Source organism: Boleophthalmus pectinirostris, unplaced genomic scaffold (genome assembly GCF_026225935.1).
Source record: "Boleophthalmus pectinirostris isolate CB_2022bp ecotype Guang Dong unplaced genomic scaffold, ASM2622593v1 HiC_scaffold_17, whole genome shotgun sequence".
Classification (NCBI taxonomy): domain Eukaryota; kingdom Metazoa; phylum Chordata; class Actinopteri; order Gobiiformes; family Gobiidae; genus Boleophthalmus; species Boleophthalmus pectinirostris.
In genome coordinates, this window is record NW_026571115.1 from 996,082 (window position 1) to 1,020,423 (window position 24,342).

The following is a 24,342-nucleotide window of genomic DNA, read 5'->3' on the forward strand; positions in this document are numbered from 1 at the left end:
GATTTACTAATAATGTAATGCAATGATAATTCAGGCAGCTGTTATCTGTTAGTTAAGTGTTTTGGAGAGCTTTTCTAAAGTGAAGACAAATGATCCTTTATTAAACATTTACTAAGCATGAATCATTATTAATTAAGTTTTTATTCATTATTAAGTCTTTGTTCATGCTTTATTAAGGCAAAATAAGGTGTAGTTATTATAAAGTGTTACCAAATAAAGAAAGAATACAATGACATTTAGATGATGAAAACTGGGCCAATTTTTTCAGTTTTGTCAGATTTACTATTTACAGAGTTACTATCGCCAATAGAGCCCAAAAGAAGTTGTCATCCGCATGTTCCCAAATGTCTTCCGGTTTTGTGATGTAACCATGAATAGAGCCCATCGTGGGTTTCAGATGACATCACAGAATTCTATAGGCCAATATTATTTCATACAGACGGGGCACAGCTAAAATCCTGATCTTTGTTGTAATAAAGGGAGTTCTTGGGGGCTCAAATCTGTGGAGAGGAGTTCTTCTTTGCAAGTCGATGCTCATCAGCTGGAATGTTCCTTACTTTAAAAATAATACTTTGACCTACCTGATCTGTATTAAATATTCCATGTCTACTGAATGTTGAAATCTTATCTGAAACTTCCTGGATGAGCTTTTTGCAGACGTATTTGACCTCTAATGCTCAGTGAATACAAAGTGCCAGCAGAGCAGTTTAAAAACCCATTTACGTGAAGGTTAGTAGTTCAATTCCCTTTACCAGCAGTTTACATTGTTGTGACACGTCCCTCTCGTCTGCTCTTATCGTGTTTGGAGAAATCTATTGTTTTCCATTTTGGGAGCCTTGCTGTATTCTAAGTCTCATGCATTATTATTATAAGATAGTATTATTTTCAAAGTGACCCGGGGACTGTAAACACTGAGCCTGCATAAGTCACACACACGCGCTCACACACGTATATATTAGGTTTTAGGAGTTGTGTTTTTGTTGCTGTGGTGGGCACATTTTGACGACAGACTCCATAAAACCAAAGTGTCTCTGAGGACGGGCCCCTCATCAGAAGTTTAACTGCACAGCTGCTCTGCACATTTGGAGCTCCAGATTTCAGAAACTACCCCACAACACCAAAGCCAAGATTATTTAGTCGATCAATAATAGGTCACAATATGAACTGAAATACAAATGGAGAGTATATTTTAGAGCAGGGAAGGGCAATTATTTTTTCCATGGGGCCACGTGAGAAACAGAAAATATTGTGGAGGGCCGGGCCAAAATGCTTAACTCAATTCTCCATAATATTAAGTCAATTTCTTTATAAAAAGCAGTAAATATCATAATAAAAGCAATGCAGCTTTAGTCCATGAATGAGGTACAATGATAAAATGTGTTTATTTTGTAATTCCAAATGAGCTTAAACGGGCGGGTCAGAGTCAACCAAAGAGCCGTATGTGGCCCAGGACCTGGACAATTCCCAGGTCTGTTTTAGATGGAAAAAAAAAAAAAAATCAATATAAATGTACACCCCCAAAAGTGCTTTTTCTTAAAGGTCCTATAATATATAATGTACTGTATTTTACAGGCTATTAGGCGCTCTGGGTTATAAGACGCACTGTCTTTAAATGGTCTATTTTCATACTTTTTTCACAAATAAACCACACTGGACTTTAAACAAAACACAACAGTTGGATGGGTCACTCGGACTTTGTTTGGTGCGTTCACGGTGACTCTGGGCTTTGTTCAGTTGTGGCGTGTAGGGAGGGTGCTGTCTGGGACCACTGGGTCGGTCGCAATGACTCACTTGTTCAGTTGTGACTCAGATTGACTCATTGGACTCGTTTTTTCGGTTCGTTCCTCCGTTCCGTCTGTGGGTGTTTTTCGCTGTGCGGTCGCTGTCTGCTCCGTGTGTGTTTGCGTGTGCTGCGGGTGGTGCTGCTTTATAGTTCACTGAAGTTGTGCTGGGACACCCGAGTGGATTCGTGTATGGGGCGCTCTGGACTGTGGGGCGCGCGGTCGTTTTTGTTGAGGTTAGAGACTTAAGAGCGCTTCTAATGGCCCAGAAAATACGTTAAGTGGCCTCACTAGATGCTGTAGCTATCCAAACAGTTAAACATGGACCCAGAAGAAACTTCACAGACAGCGGCTGACTTTGGTGAAATTTACTGGTTCCAACTTTTTTGTGAAACTGCAACAATAACACATACAGAAATGGTTATTAATATCAGTGCCAGATAATTTTACAAACGTAAAGTTACAGTCAATGAATCTAAGTAGTATATGAATAGCAGACTAATTTGCATGACAATGGCACACCAAAAACGTGCTAACTAGTACATTTCAAACACAAAAGACAATATTACAGGTGTATAATCATGTTTTACTATGTAATACTTACAGATGATGCTTAAACAAACACAAAAAAGAAACACCAGAACCGAGGAGCAGCCATTTTGCTGAAGTGAGGACAGAACAACAACTTCCTTTTAACGTTCTTCTTCTACTATTATTACTAAAGGAGTAAATGAAGATCACTAGATGGTGTAATTTATCAAGCAATATAAAACATAAGACAGTTAAAAACAGTAAACATAACATGTAAAATGGATCTTTGAGAGCTTTAAACAAGGTTACAATGTTGTTACCTACTCAAAAAAATACTTGGAGTTGTGTTTTGTTTCATTTACACATTTTTGAGTAACTCTTTATTAGTCTACTACATCTCCAAAGCTCAGAATGCTCTGTTCCACCTTGTGATGTCATCAAACTGTAGTTTCAACAGCTACCTTTTAGCTTTAGCTCAGTACAGATAGTCAATTCCAGGGCTGAAATCATCAAAATTATTCTAGTGAAGGTGTATGGCGTTTAAAAAAAATGAGCACTTCCTGTATTACGACATGACATCACAAGGTGGATCAGAGCTTTTTCTGTTTGAGAGAAAAACTCAGCCTGAGTAAATTGCAGCGGTTGCAGTTCTTCCTCATTTACCTTATGCATTCTGATTCTCCTAATTATTCACCATGATGAGATTATAAGTGCCTTTTGACAACTTTCAGAGGCCAGAACATTAAAACTGACAACAACTACCATGTTAACAGTGCACTTCCTGTTTCACTGAGAATAAAATGCTGTATATTTTTTATATAGACAGTACACAGCTGCTTATACAATATATCTACGTAATACCATAGACTATATAAATAGACATTGCTAAGATGTGGCATTCCAAACAAGAAGTGAACATGGGTGTACTTTGGGTTCCATCGATTTTGGCTCCAAGTGACTTTACATTGAAAAAATCTCACCTCTTTCCTTTAACTTGACTTAAAGGTTGTATGGAGGATTTTTTTTTTTTTGGTTTCAAATTGTCAATGAAAGTTTAAAATACAATTACAGAGATGCAGCAGCCTTGGAATTATGATGACCAAAAAAAAAAAAAAAAAGAATGAAAATCTATCAACTGTGGACGTGTTGAGGCCAGATAAACATCAGCCAATAGAAAACGAGGCTGCCTCATTTTCTATTGGCTGTCAGGTCGTCAATCAAACTCCCTACGTTTCTAGTGTAACTGACTCGTCGGGATGCAGGGATCATGTGGTTTATGCAGCGGTTCTTAGAGGCTTTTTCAAACTGTAGCTTCCTCACATTTCTCACAAAGTTTGTCGCGACGGCGGACGAGAATCCACGACCAGTTCGCCGCAAAAGAAAGTCGGTTTTTGAGGTCGCTGAAAGACGAAGAGAAGGGGAAAAGGAGCGAAGACAAACCGAGGTGATTCTCAGAGATTCCTTCCAGTGATTGCGCGAATGAAGCGGACGAAGGGTCTAAAAACTGACGCGTCGGTCGATAAATTATTTCTAGACAGGTCATTTCAACAGTAATTCTGAACGGGCACTGGCTTGTAAAAAAAAACGTGATTTCTAGAGTAAAGAGGCGGGAGGAGATGTTTCTACTGAGGCTGTGGAGGATGAAGGTGGTGTCACGCAGGCACAACATTTGTAAAAGAACTGTCGCTGTATTTCTCTTCCCTTAAAAAAATCCTCTATACAACCTTTAATCATACAGAATATTTGATGTTTCATAAAGCTGGTCACATACTAGAGGAATGTATTAGGCTCTGGGAATGAAAATAAATTAAGGATTTCACAGTTTCTGGCCATTGTTGTTATTGTTTCATTTCACAATAACTGCAGCTCTAAAATCTGACCTTGCGAAATCCCTGCCAGGACGCCAGGAATCCCCCGTAGCGCTGTCCTCCCCTCACCTCTGTCACCGTGTGTACGTTTACACTGCCAGAGAAATCAGATAATGGAGTAATCAGATAAGCCAATAATTAGATTTGATTATTAGTTTGTGTTTACAGCAGAAAGAAAATCAGATCATCCAAAACACAAGGTCACGTGTGCCAGGTATTTTTTAGACTGGCTTATGGAGGTCGCAAAATGACACTTTCAGTAGACAGAACGCTATAAGTATTGGCTTACTATATTTTGGAGGAAATCACCACATTTTTTGTAGCATAATTGTAACTTATTTATCTTGTATTTATTGAATTGCAGTTGTTTTTATTGTTAGTTTCATTCGTTTATTTTAATAGAGACCAGAGAGACCAACTAAAATAAAAGTAATACTAAAAATACTGTGAAAATAATACCTTAAGACTCACTTCTCCACAGATCTGACGTGTATTTTGACTTTTCTCTGTAGACATAGATACGTTTAATGCCATACTTTGGAACATTTCAAACAAATGATACCCTCTGCAGACGAGCATGTGGTTTGTTGGTATTAAATTTGTTGTTGTTCTCTTTATGTTGCTGTTTGAGAACGCGACATAATGTCACTTTTCCAGTAGAGGGTTTCCATGGAGATGTTAGTACTTGCTTGTAATGTTTCACAATATGGCTTTAACTTTATCTATCTTGCATAAATTCAATTATGAGTGTTTTTACTGCTCAAAAATGCATTAGAAACTAAAATGTATACTGCAGTCAAATTTGTGTATCATTGGTTCATTTGTTTTCCAAAAAAAATCAAAAATAAGAAAGCGAAAAAACAATTATTTTCTTCACTATTTGTCTCCAAAACCAAAATGAAAAAATGGATAATGATTTGTTTTTTCAGTTTTGTGTTTAAGTAAATAATGGAAAAAATGGATAACGCCTGTTTCCTTTTTCTGTGACTTAAACTGCGATGCCAGACTTTTACCAGGACTAAAACCAAGACTGAACCAGGTCTAAACCAGGTCTAAACCAGGACTGAACAAGTGTCGTGACCGGAGGCGTGCCCGCATAGACTGTCGGGTGATCAGGACTGAGACCGGGACCAGACCACGACTGAGACCAGGACCAGACTGGGACTGAGACCTGGACTCAGACCGGGACTGAGAATGGGACCAGATTGAGACCAGGATCAGACCAGGACAAGGCCAGGACTGAGACTGGAACCAAACCAGGACTGAGACTGGGACCAGACCAGGACTGAGACTGGGACCAGACCAGGACCAGACCAGGACTGAGACTGGGATGAGACCGGGATCAGACAGGGACTGACAATGGGAGCATACTGGGCCCAGACCGAGAGCGAGACCAGGACCAGACCGGGACTGAAACTGGGACCAGACTGGGACTGAGAACAGGACCATACCAGGACTGAGACCAGGACTGAGACCAGGACTGAGACCAGGACTGAGACTGGTTTAGTCCTGGTTCAGTCCGTATGCGGCGCAAAAGTCCGGCATCACAGTTTAAGTCATGGAAACAGGAAATGGCCGTTATCAGTTTTTTTTTTTTCTCATTATTCATTTAAACACAAAATCGATTCTCGTTTTTTTTTCACTTTGGTTTTGAAGACAAATAATGAAGAAAATAGTTGTTTTTTCCATTTTATTATTTTTGTTTTTATTTTGAAAAAACAGTGAACAAATGATACACAGGTTTAATCAGAGTCTCTGTAGATCTGACCTGTAACTTGGCCTTGTGCTTGTCTGCAAGTTAATGTGGAATATTCCAGCTAAAACAGGCACATCTCCATGGAGACAAGTGAGGTCAGATTAGGTTAGTTTATTTGCCATTTGTAGTTAAAAATGTAATGGCAAAATATGTGCAAAGAGCTCAAAATGCACCACGAGACTTAAAAATAAAACAAAAAAACACGAACAACAGGCAATCATCAGATGGACCCAACAACAGGAAAGTTCCGTAATGCGGCTTTATAATTAATCGTTGTCTTTTACAGGGGACACTCAGAAGCTGCAGACGGTGTGGCTCACAGGGATCTGTCGTAACGAGAAGAAGGAGGTGATGAGTTCGAAGCTGGACATAGACAACATGGCGGGAGTCTTCTACATGCTGCTGGTGGCCATGGGGCTGAGTCTGCTGGTGTTCGCCTGGGAGCACCTCCTGTACTGGAAACTACGACACTCTGTCCGAAAGTCCGACCGCCTCGACTGTCTGCTGGCTCTGAGCAGGGTAAGAGTGTATTATTGTGTTAATCTTCACTGTAACAAATAGGGCCCGACCGTATGGATTTTTTTGCGGCCAATATGAAATAGATAAAAAAAGGAGTTGGAGCTACCAATATTAGATATAAAAACCAATATATTTAGTGATGTAAAACTTCACTATAAATCTTCAGTTGATTGTAAAACTAAGGTTTGGTTCTATTGGATTTTAAATTGGGTTTATTTAGGCTACATTTATTGTTATTCTGCCTCTTTACTGTCATATTTAAAGACAGTAGGTCGGACTAATGGCATTTTTGCAAGACATTCTAGCCAGTAAAGAAAGTAAATAAACTACCTCTATCAGCCTTTAGCAGTAAATGAGTGCACACTGCGGTAATTAATGATATCTGTCACCGTACTGAATGAGAATCGTTAATTTGTTTTGTTTATTATTAATTCTTGCACTTTGACGGAGAAGCTCTGAATTTCATTACACTCTTTAATGGCAATAAAGGCTTTCTATTCTATTTGATTCTATTCTATTCTATATGCGTAAATGCCGATCATTCACAGCTCATTTATTATCACTACTACTTTTGTCACTTTATACTAGGCCAATGTCAGAGAAAACAGACTGTTTATGAATGGGAGCTACAGCAGCTAAACAATGAAAAAGAACCAAAAGTGGCTTCAAAACCGACACATTTGCAACAGTCACCGCTCACACAGGCTCCTCTCAGATCACAAGTCTTTACAAATAAATGTCCTTTCAATCCTGACTCAAAACTATCATCCGTAAAAATAATATAATCCAACATGTTGACAGCACTCCCACTTTGATAAAAGCATGCAGTAGTGTTGTTGTAAACTTTTTTATTTATAGTCAGTACCGTGGATCAGATACAAGAGTGTTTAAAGCAGCACCTCCGTGTTGCGCACTGGTGTAAATAGGAACATGTGAGTCACGTGACGTCATTCTGGGGGTGCGTTCAGGTGCAGTACGGTGTCACAGAAATAGACAAATTACTCCTCTGATAAATACTGATGCGGTGCCACATATTAGGACATTTATCTGTCTGTAAATTGGATCAAATTCCAGACAGATAATTTGATCCAAATTATCTGTCTTAGAGCGTCTAAGGCAGGGGTGCTCAATACGTCGAACCATCTACCAGTTGATCGTCAAGGTCGTGTGGGTAGATCGCCGTGTCTCGTCTTGGACTCGCGTTTGGACTCGGTCTTGTGTCTCACTCAAGGTCTGACACTCAACAAGTGTGATCATATTTCATTACGGCCACTGCTGTTGGTAATAAACTTGTAGCGGGTGCAGGAGCGTGTGGGGCGTCTCAGTGCAGCCTGTGCGCTCAGTGTAGCCCGCAGAGACTCTACGGCGCATCACAAACACACACGCTCCCTATGCACGGCTCGTCTGCAACAGCGTGTGCCCTCGTGTACCAGCGTGCATCACAGGGCAGGTTCAACTTCCTAAACATCCTACCTGTCCATCTGCCTCACGTCAGCACGCCGCCCCTCGCCTTTTCACGCTCTCGCTCCTTCCTGCGTACAGCGAACACAAGCCCCTCCCACAGTGCGGCTGATGAGAAGAGCAAGACCAAACGTGAAGCAAAAACCAGTCTAAATTTGTGTTCCAGTGTTGGCACAAAGCAGGTCTACAGCATAGAGCGGATCTACAGAACAGACCTACTGCCACATTTGGCTGAAGTTTGTCTAACAAAAGTGCACAAATGCATCTGTGTTTGTCACGATGTGCATTTGGTTTGGTAAATGTGCAGAGGCTGGTAAATATCACTACTGCAAAACCAGAAAAGAATGCAACTCCTCCAGTTTGGAACTTTAAAAAACAGGTTTAAAAATCTTCCTTCACTTTTTTCACAGTTTTGTGTAAAGTGCCAGAGGAAGTTCTCTTAAAGAAGGGGTTCTCAAACTGTGGGTGAGGGTCCAAAAAAAGGGGCCCAGAGTGTTTCAGTGCAGTTTGCTTGGCTTTGTATTAGGTAGATCTTTATGACTTGGTCATTTTGTAAGTAGCTCACATGCTGAAAAAGTGTGAGCACCCCTGGTCTAAGGTATAACATGGTCACATGGGCTATTGGCCCATACCAGCAAGATTTTGGCTGATTTCTGATATGTCTCCAAGTGCTCATATTGGTCGATAATATTGGCCAGCAGATATATTGGTTGGGCAATAGTAACAAACTGTAATTACAATGTAGTTAGGTTCCTTTTAGATAGGTGAGTGTCCAAAAAGCACTATATAAGTCTGACGTATTGTATTATTATTTTTATTAGTTTAAGAGGGTTATAACCTCCTCCAACCTCCTCAACAGTCTGCTGGCTCTGAGCAGGGTCACAGCCATTATCCAATGCCAGTACATTATAAATGTATTCTTCACTGTAATAATCTGTAATTACAGTGTAGTTAAGTTTGGTTTTAGAAGGTTATGAAGTCCGACCGCCTCAACTGTCTGCTGGATCTGAGCAGGGTAAGAGTACTTTTTTGATACTTCGCAGTGACATCACGTTGGAAGCGTTCTACATGTATCTGTACGGTGGAATGTTCAGCAGTTACCATGGAGACACAATGCGCACATAAGCAAACACTGTCAAAAAAGATTTAGATCATTTTTTTCTTCAGTTGTCAAACAAATACAATGAATTTAAAGAGCACATTTTCAGAAGCCTGTGATCAAATGGGCGATCACGGTCCCGTTGAAGAGTTTGATTTCCAACATAAATGCGAGAGGGACTAATTGAAAAACTGTTGAGTAACACTAGCTAGCACGTGCCTGTAATTTAAAGTGAGAGACTTTTTTATGAGCACAAATAAGCTCACCTGTTGAGCTACTAAATCATTTCTGAGCGGCGTCTTCAGTTAGCATCACACCCCCCAGGAATGCTGATAACATCATCAATATGTGTCGCACTTCTCTGCCCTTAATTACATTCGAGTTTGGCTTAATTTAAAGCCACGGCACCTTGAAAAACAGAACTACTTCATTTTAAACAGTTTGCGTTGGTCCAAAGTTGGTTTCGACACCCCTAATTATTCACAGTGATTAGTTCTTAACTCTTTCCCCCCTGGACGCCGACTAGGAACAACCCATACATATATGACTAGGGCTGCCCTTAGAGCATAACTACATAAAAGAAAACAGACTTCCATGAGTGATTATAAATGATTTTTACACTCATGAACTTAACTGTAACAGACATATTTGGTATCTCTGGAAACCCTAGACTATGAACTATTCATTTATGGATGTTTAAATGTGATTCAACTCATTTATAGGTGTATAACAGCTCACTGAAAATGAGAGTTTACCTGGTCAGGTGCAAACAAAAACAAAAAATTACATTCAGCATCTGATATAAGCATGTTGTGAGTACTATATTCATAAAAAAAATTTAAATATACTTTGTCAAAGTATTTAAACAGATTTCATATCACCAGATACAGTATAGCCAAGTGTGCACCTGTTTTTACCTGTTGTACACCTGTGTGCACCTAATTCATTTTTTCTATATAACTTATTCAACTCATTTAGCTTATTCAACTTATTTAATTTATTCAACTCATTTAGCTTATTCAACTAATTTAGTTTAATATAATAAAATAATATAATAATAAAACTCTTCCCCGTCAGTGGGTGTCCAGTATTTGTCACCTTGGTTACTTTCTCGTGCGCAGAGCATCGCATCTTGGAAAAAAAGACTGAAATATTTTAAAGGACTCGCCTGGGAAACATCCAGATTTCAGGGCAATTTTGGTTCATAATCGAGTATAAAGCCCGGATAGTTTGTTCAGATATCGCAGGACTCCATACAGACGCGCGCATCTTCATAAGATTGACTCTCTGAAAGTCCGTCGCTATCGCTGTTTTCCACTTTATAATCACCCTCATCATCACTTTCAAATCTGTAAAAGTCATTTTCTCTAAACTTATCCATAAAATACGTCCGCTCCTCATTATTTCTAAAACTGTGCACCGCAGTGCTACAGTCTTTTCATTGCATGTGTTTCATGTTGTGTTTTTTCCGGAAGCTACCATCGTCACTACTTCGATTAACTTTGGAAAAAATCTGTGAAAACATATCCTTGAATCCTATTGGTCAGTCTATATGGGTTGTAGTGGCCCCCACCTATCACAGTCTCTGTTTAAATGTGAAAAACGGAGCTGTTTCTAATGCTCGTCAGATCACGTCTTTAATGATACAGCGGAGGTGACAAAACACGTCATTAAGGGTACGGGGGGGTCGTCAAATGTCGTCTTCATGGGGGAAAGAGTTAAGCCCTTTTCGCAACTTTCAGAGGCCAGAGATCTTTGCTGTCACGTAAATACTAACAACAGCTAGCATGCTAACCTCACACTTCCTGATTCTGAGACAATAAAAGTTTTTTAATTCAATGCAGACTGTACACAGCGCTTATTTTGACCTCAAGAGCTCCTCATACAACATCTGTACTGGGGCAAGATAAATTTTGCTCAAACACACGGAAAGAAAATTGGATACAAGGCCTTTATGACACGGAAGAAAGTCTGACCGCGCCGACTGCCTCCTGATTCAAAGCGTCACATGACCATGATACAGGGTCACAGTACACTACCTTTCACTGTGTAACAACCTGTAATAACACGCTCCGTAATCTAACGTGCCCCGTGATGGAGCTCAACAGTGACCTCCCGAAGTAAATTTCCCATTCATTATTCCTCACAGACTTCGAAAAAATCAAATATTAAGAGCTCAGGAGGCATCACAGAGGATAACCAGCTACGTGCCAGCTAATATCCATAGCACGGCTCTTTTTATGCACGTCTCGATAATACAGACGATAAATGAAAAAATATAGACGATAAACGATCATTTTGGAACTAATTTTTGGCACTGATTCAGTGACCCTAAAGGAGGATTATCAGGGTCTCCAACCTTTTTACTCCAGTGAGCTACTTTTACAAAAAGAAAACGCCAAAGAGCTACTAATTTTCAAGGTAAGGCGAATGGATTTTTAAAATTCTAAACTGCGAAAGCACCCAGATTGAGATGGTTGGTCTAAATAAAACTGTGAAAATAGTATGCACAATAATTCTGACTTCTAACACTTCATTTTCTGTATTTTGGCTAAACAAATGATAATTTATGCTCCTCTTTACTGTTGGCTAGGATTTGATTAGTCAAAAAATTGTGATAGTCTTTGTTTAGACCTGATGTAGTCCTGGTTTAGTCTTAGTTTAGTCCTGGTTTAGATGAAATTGGTCAAAAATAGGGACACCTGGGACATTTTTTGTATAAAACTGGGACAAATCAGTGGTTCTGGATAAATCTGCTGAGACAGAGGACACATGGCTCAAAACTGGGACTGTCCCGGGTAAATAGGGATGTCTGGTCACACTATTTAGAGATCACAAGAAACAAGAAGCATAGGAAAGCCTTAGATATAAAACATAATCCTTTACCCATCTATTAGCGCACAAAGTTAGGTAGTAATTATTTAGTTTAATTAGTTAGTTCAGAAATCCCTTGGTGAGCTACTTGGAAGAGGGAGGAGAGCTGCTGGTATCTACCAAGCTACAGGTTGGAGACTCCTGCTCTAGTACATAGTCTGTACCTGTAATAAGTCAATCAACGACAACTTTTCTGGTAGAGGGTCCACCACTTGACTCCAGTTTGTTTTTCCCTGAAATCTTCCATGGAGACAAGCAAATCACATCAACAGGCCAAGTTACAGGTCAGATCTGTGGAGAAGTAACTCATTTGCAAAAATAATCCATTGTAATGTATGTTAATAAATAATGTAGTTTTCAGAAAAAAAGCACCTGTAATTGAATAAATGCATGATATGTTTAATGCCATACTGTGGAACATCCCAAGCAAAGCAATAACATCACCGTGTTATTGAAAGCCGATGGCGGACCCTCCACCACAAAAGTTACACAGTGTGTCTTTAAATCTTATGATATTTCCAAAAAATAACCCCAAATTTCCAACTTAATAAAATTATACACACCATAAATATTGACCCCAAAAATATGTGGTTTAGTTCTGGTTTAGTCCTGGTTCAGTCTGTGGTTTAGTCCTGGTTTAGTCTGTGGTTTAGTCCTGGTTTAGTCCTGGTTCAGTCCATGGTTCAGTCCATGGTTTAGTCCTGGTTTAGTCCTGGTTCAGTCCTGGTTCAGTCCATGGTTTAGTCCTGGTTTAGTCCTGGTTTAGTCCTGGTTTAGTCCTGGTTTAGTCCTGGTTCAGTCCTGGTTCAGTCCATGGTTCAGTCCATGGTTTAGTCCTGGCTTAGTCCTGGTTCAGTCCATGGTTCAGTCCATGGTTCAGCCCTGGTTTAGTCCTGGTTTAGTCCTGGTTTAGTCCTGGTTTAGTCCTGGTTTAGTTCTAGTTTAGTTCTAGTTTAGTCCTGTACTCACTGTGTTTGAGATAGTTCCAGCTTTTGTGTATTGTATTAGTCAATATAGTCATTATCATGATGGGCCTAGTTGTTTTAAGTCCAAAAAGCCAATTTAAAATGCAAGATTTAACCAAATGTTTTAATAATTAATTTTTTTTATAAAGTTTCAGAAACTGATTTAAATAAAATCGGTGTTGTGGTCATTAGTTACCACAGAGCTGATTAGCCTTGAGCAAGCTTTCGAACTTTCAAATAAATTTTTTCAGAAAGCTTATGGGAAAAAGGAATGAAAAATTTTGTTCCGGAACAGGTGAGTGGGCGGCCACTGCTGAGCTCCATTTGTACTCAAACTAAACAGGATTTATTGCTGAAATACTGACTTAATTTCAGTAATTCTCACATTCTGCAGCCCAGTTAGTGCTTTTCCATTTCCTGTGTAAATAATGGACCCTTTGGCCGGTGGAATCACAGAGCTTCAGCTCTACTCATTTGCCTTCGGTTGCATCAGGTTTGTGAGGTGGGAAACTCCAGTGTCAGAAGACTCACTCAGTGTGTTTGAAAGTGAGAAAAGTCCACAGTCACTTTAAACTAAGAGAGAGGCCAGGGCTCAGGATCAACGCAACGAGTTACAATTATTACACACGTTACTTAGGTGGAAGTGACAGAAGGAAAGATTAGATTCAAGTGAAGTCATTTTAAAACTCTCATTAAAGACCAGATGTACCTTCAAAATGTGAAAATCAGAACTAGTTGATTTTAAATGGGTTGCAGTGGTTCCTCACTTGCCTTATATGCATAAGGCAAGTGAGGAACCACCAAGCATAACAAAAGAAAAATTCAATTCTGTCAACTGGACAAGGTTTTTGAGAAAAGATGTTCCATAGCTCATCCAAACTGCTTTTTCAGTTCTGGACAGACACTGGTGGACACTGCCTTATATCTGCCTGAAGGGAGGAGATACTAAACTGAAACTAACACACCTACTTGTTTACACTTTCTGTTTGTTAGCTAGGTCTATTGATCTACCCTAAGTGTATTTATTTATTTATTTGTTTGGGACAGAGCATGTTAATGAACAAACATGACACAACATGAGTGTAAACATGTTGGAGTGTAACCTAAGGCTCATTTCCATCAGGTCACAGTTCCCATTATTGCACACTCCATTCATTGCACATTTCCCATTATTGCACACTCCACTTACTGCACAGTTGCTATTATTGCACAGGCTATTATTGCACAGTTCCCATTATTGCACATTTCCCATTATTGCACAGTCCATTTATTACACAGTTCCTATTATTGCACAATCCAAAATATTGCACAGTCCATTTATTGCACAGTTCCCATTATTGCACACTCCACTCATTACACAGTTACTATTATTGCACAGTCCAAAATATTGCACAGTCCAGTCATTGCACACCCCACTCATTGCATAGTTCCCATTATTGCACATTTCCCATTATTGCACAATCCATTTATTGCACAGTTCCCATTATTGCACACTTCACTCATTGCACAGTTACTATTATTGCACTGTCCAAAATATTGCACACTCCACTCTGTACAATTCCCATTATTTTCCAGGCAGTTTGGCCACACATGCAAGTAAGTGTCCATAGAAGAGGAATTAAAATCACAATGCAGCTGTACATGAGGTCATGTTTCATTTGACCATAACCAATTTTTTATTTGAGCTTTAGAGTAGCTGTATGTAGAACATTCTCTTAGTGTTAGTGGAAGACTATTTCACAGATTCCCACCTTGGACAGATAATACATTCTGACCAAAGGTCTGTGGGGAGTGACCAAGTCGCCTCTGGTGGTGTCTCTCGTGGTCTTTTCTGAATTGTCTTTGCATTTAATGTCCTCCTTTAATGGTGCTGTATGAACTGTGCCTGAGTCATATTAGCATAATCGTTCAAAGTCCTGATGGCTGCTCTCATCACATTAGCACACTGACTATGTTCATAACTCTCAGAGGCCACAGCGGTGTTTTGTTGTCACGGTAACTAGCAGTTCTTCTTGTTCGTGGAGGAATAAAGTTTTCATTAAGTTAGTTAAAATAGTCCTGACCAAATTTAGCTCAGGTCCTCGTGAGCTGATGTTCTAGTGCTCACTGTTCCTGAAGAATGGGTCAAATGCAGAGGATACATTTTCCAGTATTACACAAAATGGACTCTTGTGAGCTTTAAGCCATGTTAGTATGCCGTAACCTCCTTAAAAACAGACCTGCAGTTGTGTTTTGTTTCACTCACACATGTTTGAGTAACTCTTTATTATGAGTCTGTCTACATCTTCTAAGCTCAAAATGCTCTTTTCTGCCTTGTGAACTGAAGTTTGTTTTGTTTTTTTGAGAGAAGTCCTCAGCCTAAATATACAGGGTTTGTGTGTTAAACGTGTGAATGAAACAAAACACAACTCCAAGTCTGTTTGTGACGAGGAATCATTATAAATTAGCTCAGAAAATAGCTTAATATGGGCCCTATAAACGTTAAAACTACGATGACTATTTACACAGGTACTTTCTCACTGAACAAAGTAATAATTATAAAAACATCCAAGCCACTTAATCCAATGCACTTAAAACAGTATATTTAACTGATTCTCCTCTTGTACTAGCAGTGTAGTGTATCAGAGCTGGTGGAGACAGCAGCAGTAACCCAGAGTGATGGCGCTTGTTCCTGGAGGTCTGAGTCTGCTCCTGTTCATGTGGAATGTAAATGGTCCCATTAAAAGCGAGCCTGTGACTGCACCGAGAGCTCGCATTAAGGATTCTCACTGACGCTACATCTGAAAGGGAAATAAAGAGGCCGAGATAAACAGCAGAGCCTCAGCAGCAGACACTTAAGCACTGTGCTCAGTTAAGATCATTTGTAAACAATACTTCCGACGCGACGAGAATGTGAAACCGCCGCGAAAGAAGACAATCTGATAAGGTAACACGACTTGAATAAATGGCTTTAATTAAATCGAGTGCGAGATGAATCGCGCTCGAATCAAAGTCAGAATTTTCATGGCCATAATTAGCAAATCGCAAAGGCTGCAGTTTTTGAAGTACCATCATTTCATTCAAAAACAAATCCTCTTTCGTATTCTGAATAAAAATGGCCAACCCGGTAGTTTAGATCTGTACAAACAAAGATCTGAAGTGTGACTCTTGTATTAGTTTGTCATTTCATATCTCAGGGTTTTTGTCGATTCTCCTGATCGTGTTTAAATTGTCAACACTGAATTACAACTGAGTCGTAAACATTCATCTCAAATTTAATCTCCAACGCTACTCTAGTCAGAAACATCATAATTAGATGTTTTTTCTCTAATCGTTCAGCCGTACATTAACAAGAAGAATGTTAAAACTACTGCAAAAGAAGACATAATTTTTGCCCAGTTAACATGACTTGAATACTTGGTAACACCTGGAATTATGTGTTTTGTTTCATTCACACATGTTTGAGTAATCCTTTGTTATTAGTCTGTCCACATCTCCAAAGTTAAGAAAACCTTGTTCCACCTTGTGACTTCATGAAGCGGTAGTTTTCAAGATAACAGCAATTTTTTACCTTTTGTTTAGTTGAGATTGGAAATTCCAGGACACGTGACGTCACAAGAATGTTTTCCGTTTTAGAGAAGAACTCATTCTGAATATGGAGGATTTATGCGTTAAACATGTGTGTATGAAACAAAACACAACTCTGAGTATGTTTGTGATGAAAGGACATTATAATATACAGTATATCCCAAAAATAACTTACTGTATTTTTGGGACTATAAGTTGCTTCAGAGTAAATGTCACACCTGCCAAAAAAAAAAAGCATAATGAACAAGAAAAAAACATAAAGTCACACTGGACTATAAGTCGCACTTTTGGGAGATAATTTATTTGATAAAATGCGAGACCAGGAATCTTAAAAGTCAAGTTCTAGTAATAACAATAGAAGAGAGAACAACAGACTGTTAACATCACATGTGAACAATTCCTCAGATAAATATAACATAAACAACAGAACAGAACAAGTTTACCAAACTCTCTATCTCACTCCAAATCACTAAACCAAATGAACTTTGTAACCTCTGGAGGTAAAAGGAGCGTCACTTCTTCTTGTGTAGCTGTCGTTAGACTCAGCGTCAGTTCCAGTTAGAATTATTCAAGCCTTTCTGAATCTCGACAGGACGGTGTCAAATGTCACTGAAGTCACTTAAATGTTAAATTGTGCAGTGGTACAGAAGTAAAGATCCGATCAACTGACATGATACAGACAGGAGACATGCACAGTAGAGTGAAGTGACAGTGGTACAGGAGTAATAGGAGCAGCAGATACTGGTACACAAGACTAGAGCCTCCTCTCGTGGCTGTTAGTGTGAAAATTTTAATATATAATAGTATAAATTGCAGGACCACACAAACCATGAAAAAAAGTGCGACTTATAGTCCAAAAAATAAGGTAATATGAGCCCTTTAAAAAACAGTTATCTGAACAATGATCACTTGAAATTGTTGTTACCATGAATCACTCCTGGATGAGTAAAGGATTACAGAGAGACAACATTTATTTTTCATAGTTTGTGGTGTAAGCTGTTTCTTTAGCCAGAGCTGCCCCTGAGGAATTTGACGAGAAAGTGTCTGCCAATCTGTGCCATCAGCCCTTCCAATATCTGCCAATCTCTAAAAAAACAATGTTTCCCAAACTTTTATTTTAAGTCACAAACCTTCGTGACCCAATAGACTCAATAGACATGATTCATAAATCACAAAATAAAGGTGGATTTGAATATTAATGAACAGGATATTTTACTGTTGACTGAGTGATCATGTCTTTCGAAACAATTAGCAATACTCAAATTTTAAACAATGAAAAACAGTAATTGAAGCAGCTATAAAAGGATCTATAAGTCGCCTATTTGGACATTAAACGTAGCCTGTTTCTTTTCATTTTCAACATTCAATTGAACCAGCAACATTGGAACAAAATAGTCAATAAAATAATTACTAATGATTATATTAAAAATATTAGAAAGGATATAAAACATTATATGTCTTAACATTTCAACATTTCTACTGAGGTAAGTGGGCCTGTTTGTGTTTTTGTAGCTGTTCCAGTCCAGGTGCAGGAGGAGACGCAGCAGCAGCAGATCAGGAGCAGCATTCAGTCTGTTTCTGTGCTTTGTTTTCATTTTTGTGAGCACAGAAAATCTCGTGTCAGAACTGTATATTGCTGTTCTACATGCAGATTGTGACAAGGCGACCACAAAAAAATCTCCTGCAACCCATCTGAGGGTCATGACCCAGTCTTTGGGAAACACTGTACTCAACCACATTCATACAAGAGCAAGGTGGGAAAGTGTCTTGCCCTAGAACTTCATTGGTCAGAGCTGGGATTGAACTATTGACCTCTGAGTTGATGAGCATCTCCCTCAATGCCAGCTCCATTCGCAGTGATACAGCCGGTTGCTACAGGAAGGGCATCTTGCTCAAAGATCTGCTCTGGAAGAAAAAGACAATTTCATTTGGTCAAACAAAATAAACACTATTCCCAACGCGCTAACGACCAGAATGTTAAAAGCACTGCCTCTGCCTCCGTCTTAACGATGTTCCAGTGGGTGCCCTCATTTGAATATAGATGCTATTCAAAAGTGTGTGAATTTGATTTGATCTCATATCCAAACACTTTGTCAAAGCAGAAGACGTTAAAAGGCAAAATGAAGTGAATATATTTCATTATGTGGTTTGCATTGTAAGCAATTTGTTTGTCCATTACCTCTCTGAGGTTTGGTTTAGACTACAGATCTCTCTGTTTGGAGCACGCTGTGTTACTGTGGCAGAGTGCGCCCGTATCCTCCCCTCAGTGAAGAGGTTGTGGGTTAGTTTCCCGATGTCTCTGAGTGGAATTTTAATTAGTAGGACAAATAGCAAAAAATATAGTCTGATTGTTACATTACTTATAGCATGTTTGGACGGTTGATTGTGGTGGTAATGAAGAATGTTATAGCAAATGTTGCCAGATATGACCAGCTTTTTCTCAAATACCTAAAAACTTGGACTGCTACAAGTACTAATACTACCACTATGCTTTTTGCTACTATTACACATAATACTACAGCTACTACTCCTTACCATAAAATACCAAATAATAGCCAGTGTGTTTATTTGTTTCAATCACTTAACAGACCAGGCTTTTATTTGAGACCAGGCAGCAATTTGTGGCAAGCAATTAATTCCTTCCTCACAAAAATCCTGCTCAGCAAAACTGGCAAAATATGGTATTCAAATTCAGTATGACTATAATTAACAGTTTTTATAGCACGCCTTGGAGGAGGTGTCGCTGTTATACGATGGCCTGGTGACTACTTTGCCCACTTGCCGTGGGCATGATTCCTGCCACCTCTTCCCTTGCCTTTCCTTCCCCCTTTGCCACAACTTTCGTCTTATGTCACAGCAGCTACGATGACATTGCTGCTTCCTGTGAATAGAGTAATATTACCAAAACTCCTAAAAACTGCTTCCATTTCCTGCCCACTATGTTGCGCCATTTTTCTTTTTTACGTCACTTCGAAATAATAATTTCACAGCAACGTCGTCTGTTCCACCACATTTTCAGTGAAGGTGAGGCTGGTTGGACGCAGCACAGAGAATTTAGCCTATTCATTTTGAGTCACATAACCAGCCTGGTAAAGGCTGAACTGAACTGAAGTCATACTGCTCCTGTGTCAGCTGTAAACGTCATGCTCTCTGTTGTGTCACTGCACTAATCATTATATCTTGGTTAAATAAAGCACAAAAAACGGGAAATGGGAGTTTGAACAGCTCCTCAGCAGCAGCACCCCCTGCTGGGGGTGTCGGCATGGGACACTTTCTATACAGACTCGCCGTTTATTTGGAACCAGTGGTTATTTATCAAAATATACACCTGCACCCGATATTTAAAGGGGATTAATTTAAAACTGGCTATTACTTGGTATTTTATAGTATTTTTTTTTTACAAGTTGTATTTCAAGATGCTGATTCAAGCACAATTAAAGATCCTATATTACACAAAACAGACTCTTGTGAGCTTTAAACCATGTTATAATTACCTTCTCAAAAAAATACCTGGAGTTGTGTTTTATTTCATTTCTACCTGCTTGAGTAATCCTGCATTATTATAGTCGGTGAGCCTCAAAAATAGGTTGAACCTGACATGGCCTGCCACACTTTTTATTATTATTATTTTTTTGTTAACTTTGAACCCTAAGGACCAATAATTGGAGGGTCTGCTCTTCTGGAAATATCTCAAAAAAAAAAAAAAAAAAAAAAAAAAAAAAAATATATATATATATATATATATATATATATATATATATATATATATATATATATATATATATATATATATATATATATATTTTTTTTTTTATATATAAAAAATATATTTTTTCATTTTTTCAAAATTTTCTATCCAAAAATGAAGGTTACATACACTAAAACGGCCACAGTTTTAGTGTATGTAACCTTCATTTTTGGATAGAAAATTTTGAAAAATGAAAAACATGTCTGAATGCGGTGAAATATGTGAAATATTCAGTGAAAAAATTATTGCATTGAATTAAGCCAAAATCATGTAGAAATGTGTTTTAAGAATGATTTTTTTCACTGAATGTTGTCACCACATGCATCTGGAATGCATTTATTGACAGCTACCCAACCCACTGAGGATTTCAGGAAATTTTCTATTTTTCAAAATTTTCTTTCAAAAAATAAAGGGTACTTACACTAAAATGTCCACAATGTTTTTCCCGCAATATTTCCAGAAGAGCAAACCCTCTAATTATTGGTCCTTAGGGTCAAAGTTAACCAAAAAAAAAAACCAAACAAAAAACCCCACAAATAAAAAGTATGGCAGACCAAGGTAAATACACTTTACTGCATTGTCTTTAAAAAGAACCTAAGAAGTTAAAGTTATGGCAGACCATGTCAGGTTCAATCGATTTTATTGATCTTTTGAGACTTTGACTCCCCGACTATTAGTCTGTTGACATGTCCAAAGCACAAAACACTGTGTTCCACCTTGTGATGTCATGAAGCGGTAGTTTTGAAGTTAATGGCTACCTTTTACTATTTGAATGCGATTGGCAATTCCCAGGCTGAAATTATCCATATTATTCTCTTAAAGATGAAACAGAATGTTTTCAATTTGATAGAAGAACCTAAATCTGCAGGGTTAGTGTGTTAAACATGTGAATGAAACAAAACACAACTCCAGGTCTGTTTGTGGTGAGGAAACAACATTAGAACAGAGATCAGAAAATAGTGTAATATGGGCGATTTAAACATGATACATTGCCTAAAACCGCTTAAGATATAAACGGTAAAGAAGTGCCCAAAATATATTAAATTATCTGTTTTAACACATTTTTTTCTGTGTTTCTGCAGGGCATCTACAGCTGCTTCAATGGAGTGGAACATTCGGACAAGAGCAACAGAGACATGCAGAGCCCCGATGTCACCTCCAACTACACTCAGGCAAACATGCTCAAGATGCTACGGACCGCCAAAGACATGGTTTCCTCTGCCCGCGTGGAGAACTCTTTGGACAACGCCACCAAAACCATCGAAAACTGGAGCAGACGCGGAGCTGATAACGTCAGACTGCCACCTCGAGTCTCCACCACAGACCTCACCCACAACAGGCTGCCGTACATCTCCAGCATCACGGACAACCACTCGCCGTATCCGCAAAGGGCATTGACTCCCACTTTTCCCATTCATTACACCGATTCCGCTACTCAACCTCTTTTAGACAAATCGCGAGTGGTCACCAGGCCGACCCCGCTGAGATACACGCTACCTGCAAGACCCAGCCACCATCTTCTAGAAAGGACTTTGCCAATCTCCAGTCTCAGCACGCCACACTTAGCGATGAGGGACACTAGCCCGACGGTTACCCCAACGATGAATCACCGAAACAGGCTTTACATGGACAACCAACCACAACGCCACCAAACTTTTGTCCCGTACAGAGAGATGCAAGTGCCGGACATCTACGTAGAGCATAAGGGCCCGTTTCGACGCAAGTTCAGCTACCCCCCGGACTGCAGGCAGAGACGGGCGCATAATTACGTCTTCAACGCGCTGGATGCGAGGTCGAGGAATGATTACGATGAGCCGAGGTCTTGCTTAGCCGAACTCCGCGCCAACAACCTTCTTCTGAGCAACCACGCCAACCACGCGAATCCCACGATACCTTGCTCCACTTCGGCGGGACACTACGCAGGGATGAGCCCCAGCTGTAACTCTTGCATGAAATCGTACGTTGACACCGACATGGATGACATACCTTTGTTAGGGAAGGACAAACTCAACCGGAGAGCCTCATTTTTGAAAGCAACTTGGGGAAATGACCGGATTCGGCAAGTGGACGAAACAAAACCTTCAACCTCTTCAACTTTGCCACCAACCAGGGCGGACATTCCAGATTTGTTCCCTAGAGTTGTCGTAGCAAACCCCCAACCAGGAAAACTTTACGGGAGTCTAGGAAACAACCTGTCGTGCTACCCTTTGTCGGCAGAACCAGCGTACCTAGACCCCGCCCATATGGGGTCCTTCCCGTACAAGCAAAAGCTGAAATACGCCGATTGCGCTCAGCTGCCTTCGTACAGGGAGGCGATTCTGCAAAACGCGGCTGCTCTGAGACGCTCATCCTCCTCGGTGATGCACAGACGCTACTCCTCCTACCTAAACTCGTACACGGACTACCCGGTTTATGTGGCGCCGAATCACTTTTACGATGGCGCCAAGGACACGTGTCACTTGTTTCCGTGCGCAAGCCACTGTCCAGGAAGTAACACGCCCGTTCTGCAGCGCGTGAGCAACCAGCCCGTGTTGTACCAGCACAACAGCCTGTACGGAGCGTTTGAGGGGGGGGCGGGGCAGAGGGAGGAGCCCGGAGGGAGGAGGCCGGTGCTGGTGGCGCGCAGAGTGAACAGTCCCTATGTGCCAAAGCCCTGGAGCAGGGTGTCCAGCCTGGAGTCTGAGGTCTGAGGCCTGAGCATGTCCGGTTCAGAACGCACCAACACCACGGGTCCTCGGGTCAGATTGAGGGGAAACTCCATTAGGCAATGTACTTGTAGAGCCCCCATCCCCATGATCTTCTGAGAACCCACATTATTAAGGACAAATGACTTCTGGTAGAGTGGTGGTTTCTAAAGTCTACCAGCCTACCAGTACTAAGAAAAATAAGTATTTACAAGGCACATTACAAAAAGGGCTGATTTTGTGAAGCTGTGCTGTACTCTGACATCACTTACTAATAAGCCAAACTCAAACAGGGCTCTAGATTAGTGATTGAGGGTTGGGACACCTCATGGGATTTAGAAAGTAATTTAAATTTCTGACATTGTATTTATCTTTTTTTTTTTTTTTTTTTTTAAACAGCATGTCACAGTGAAATAATCTGAAATAACACAATAAACTACTCAAACACAACAAAACCAATTTTAAACATTTGCAGAGGATCCCGCTCTGACAGACTGTGTGATCAACCACAGCATAACTGAAGCGTAAGATATTACCCACAATCCCTTTTCCCTCACATCCCTCTCAAATATAAACCACTGTGTTTATGTCATTAAGTCATCACTCACTTGAACGCACACTAGTGCATATATATCTGTATATTTATATAAGCTATCATCAATTATAGGATAGACAAATACGCAGAATCGTACTTTTTGCAAAAAATACATGTACTCCAAAATCCCTTTGAAAAGAAAAAAATATATTTACTCTATATTTTCACATCCCTTTTACTAAAATACTTACAAAATATAGATTACATGAAATAACATGCAGACATACTCCCTCATAATTATCTATAACATAGCGCCCCCTGTTGACCCTGGGTTTGGACCTGGTATTTGGGGTGCACTGAATACTACTTTTTGCAAAATAAACTTACTCCAAAATTATTTGATAACTTTTACTCAACAATTGTGCATTGTTTTATTAGAATACTTGCAAAAAAAAGTACGTATACTCATAAATCTCTAAAGTGTAGTCTTTTTACAAAAATAAAAGATCTTTTATTAGAAAACTTTGCAACTAAATACATACATTTACTCTACCATTTTGAGTCCTTTTACGAAACTATTTGCAAAAAATAGTGGGAATAAATGTGTATAATGTAGCGCCCCCTGCTGACCTTAGCGTGGGGACCTGGTTTTTGGGGTGCCGTGTGGTCTGAACCTGGGATTCCTGGACCTCTACCAGCCTCGCAGACTGGAGCCTTTGTTTCATGCAAAAACGAAACCAACAGTGTATTTGAGAGCCGCTTCTCTCGATCCTCCGTGCAATAAACCTGAAGGAACCGGGACTCTGGACTGGGCGGTGCTGTGAAAAGTATTTATTATAATAAGAATTTAACCTATGGATTGTTAAGGATTTTTAATGTTATGTGAACGATGTGGGAGACAATATACTGTAGCCTCTCTAAACTAATTATAACATATAATATATCTATTTTTAC

The 24,342-nt window shown here is 39.6% G+C and overlaps 1 protein-coding gene across 1 annotated transcript in view; it reads left to right on the forward strand.

Moving 5' to 3' along the window:
• Positions 1-22,859, forward strand: part of grin2ca (glutamate receptor, ionotropic, N-methyl D-aspartate 2Ca) — a 172,683-nt gene extending 149,824 nt beyond the window's left edge. Inside the window, exons 12-13 of the mRNA XM_020925833.2 lie at positions 6,223-6,455; positions 21,252-22,859. Of these exons, the coding sequence (XP_020781492.2) occupies positions 6,223-6,455; positions 21,252-22,859 (1,841 nt within the window). The remainder of the gene's footprint in view (positions 1-6,222; positions 6,456-21,251) is intronic.
• The last annotated feature ends 1,483 nt before the right edge of the window (positions 22,860-24,342 follow it).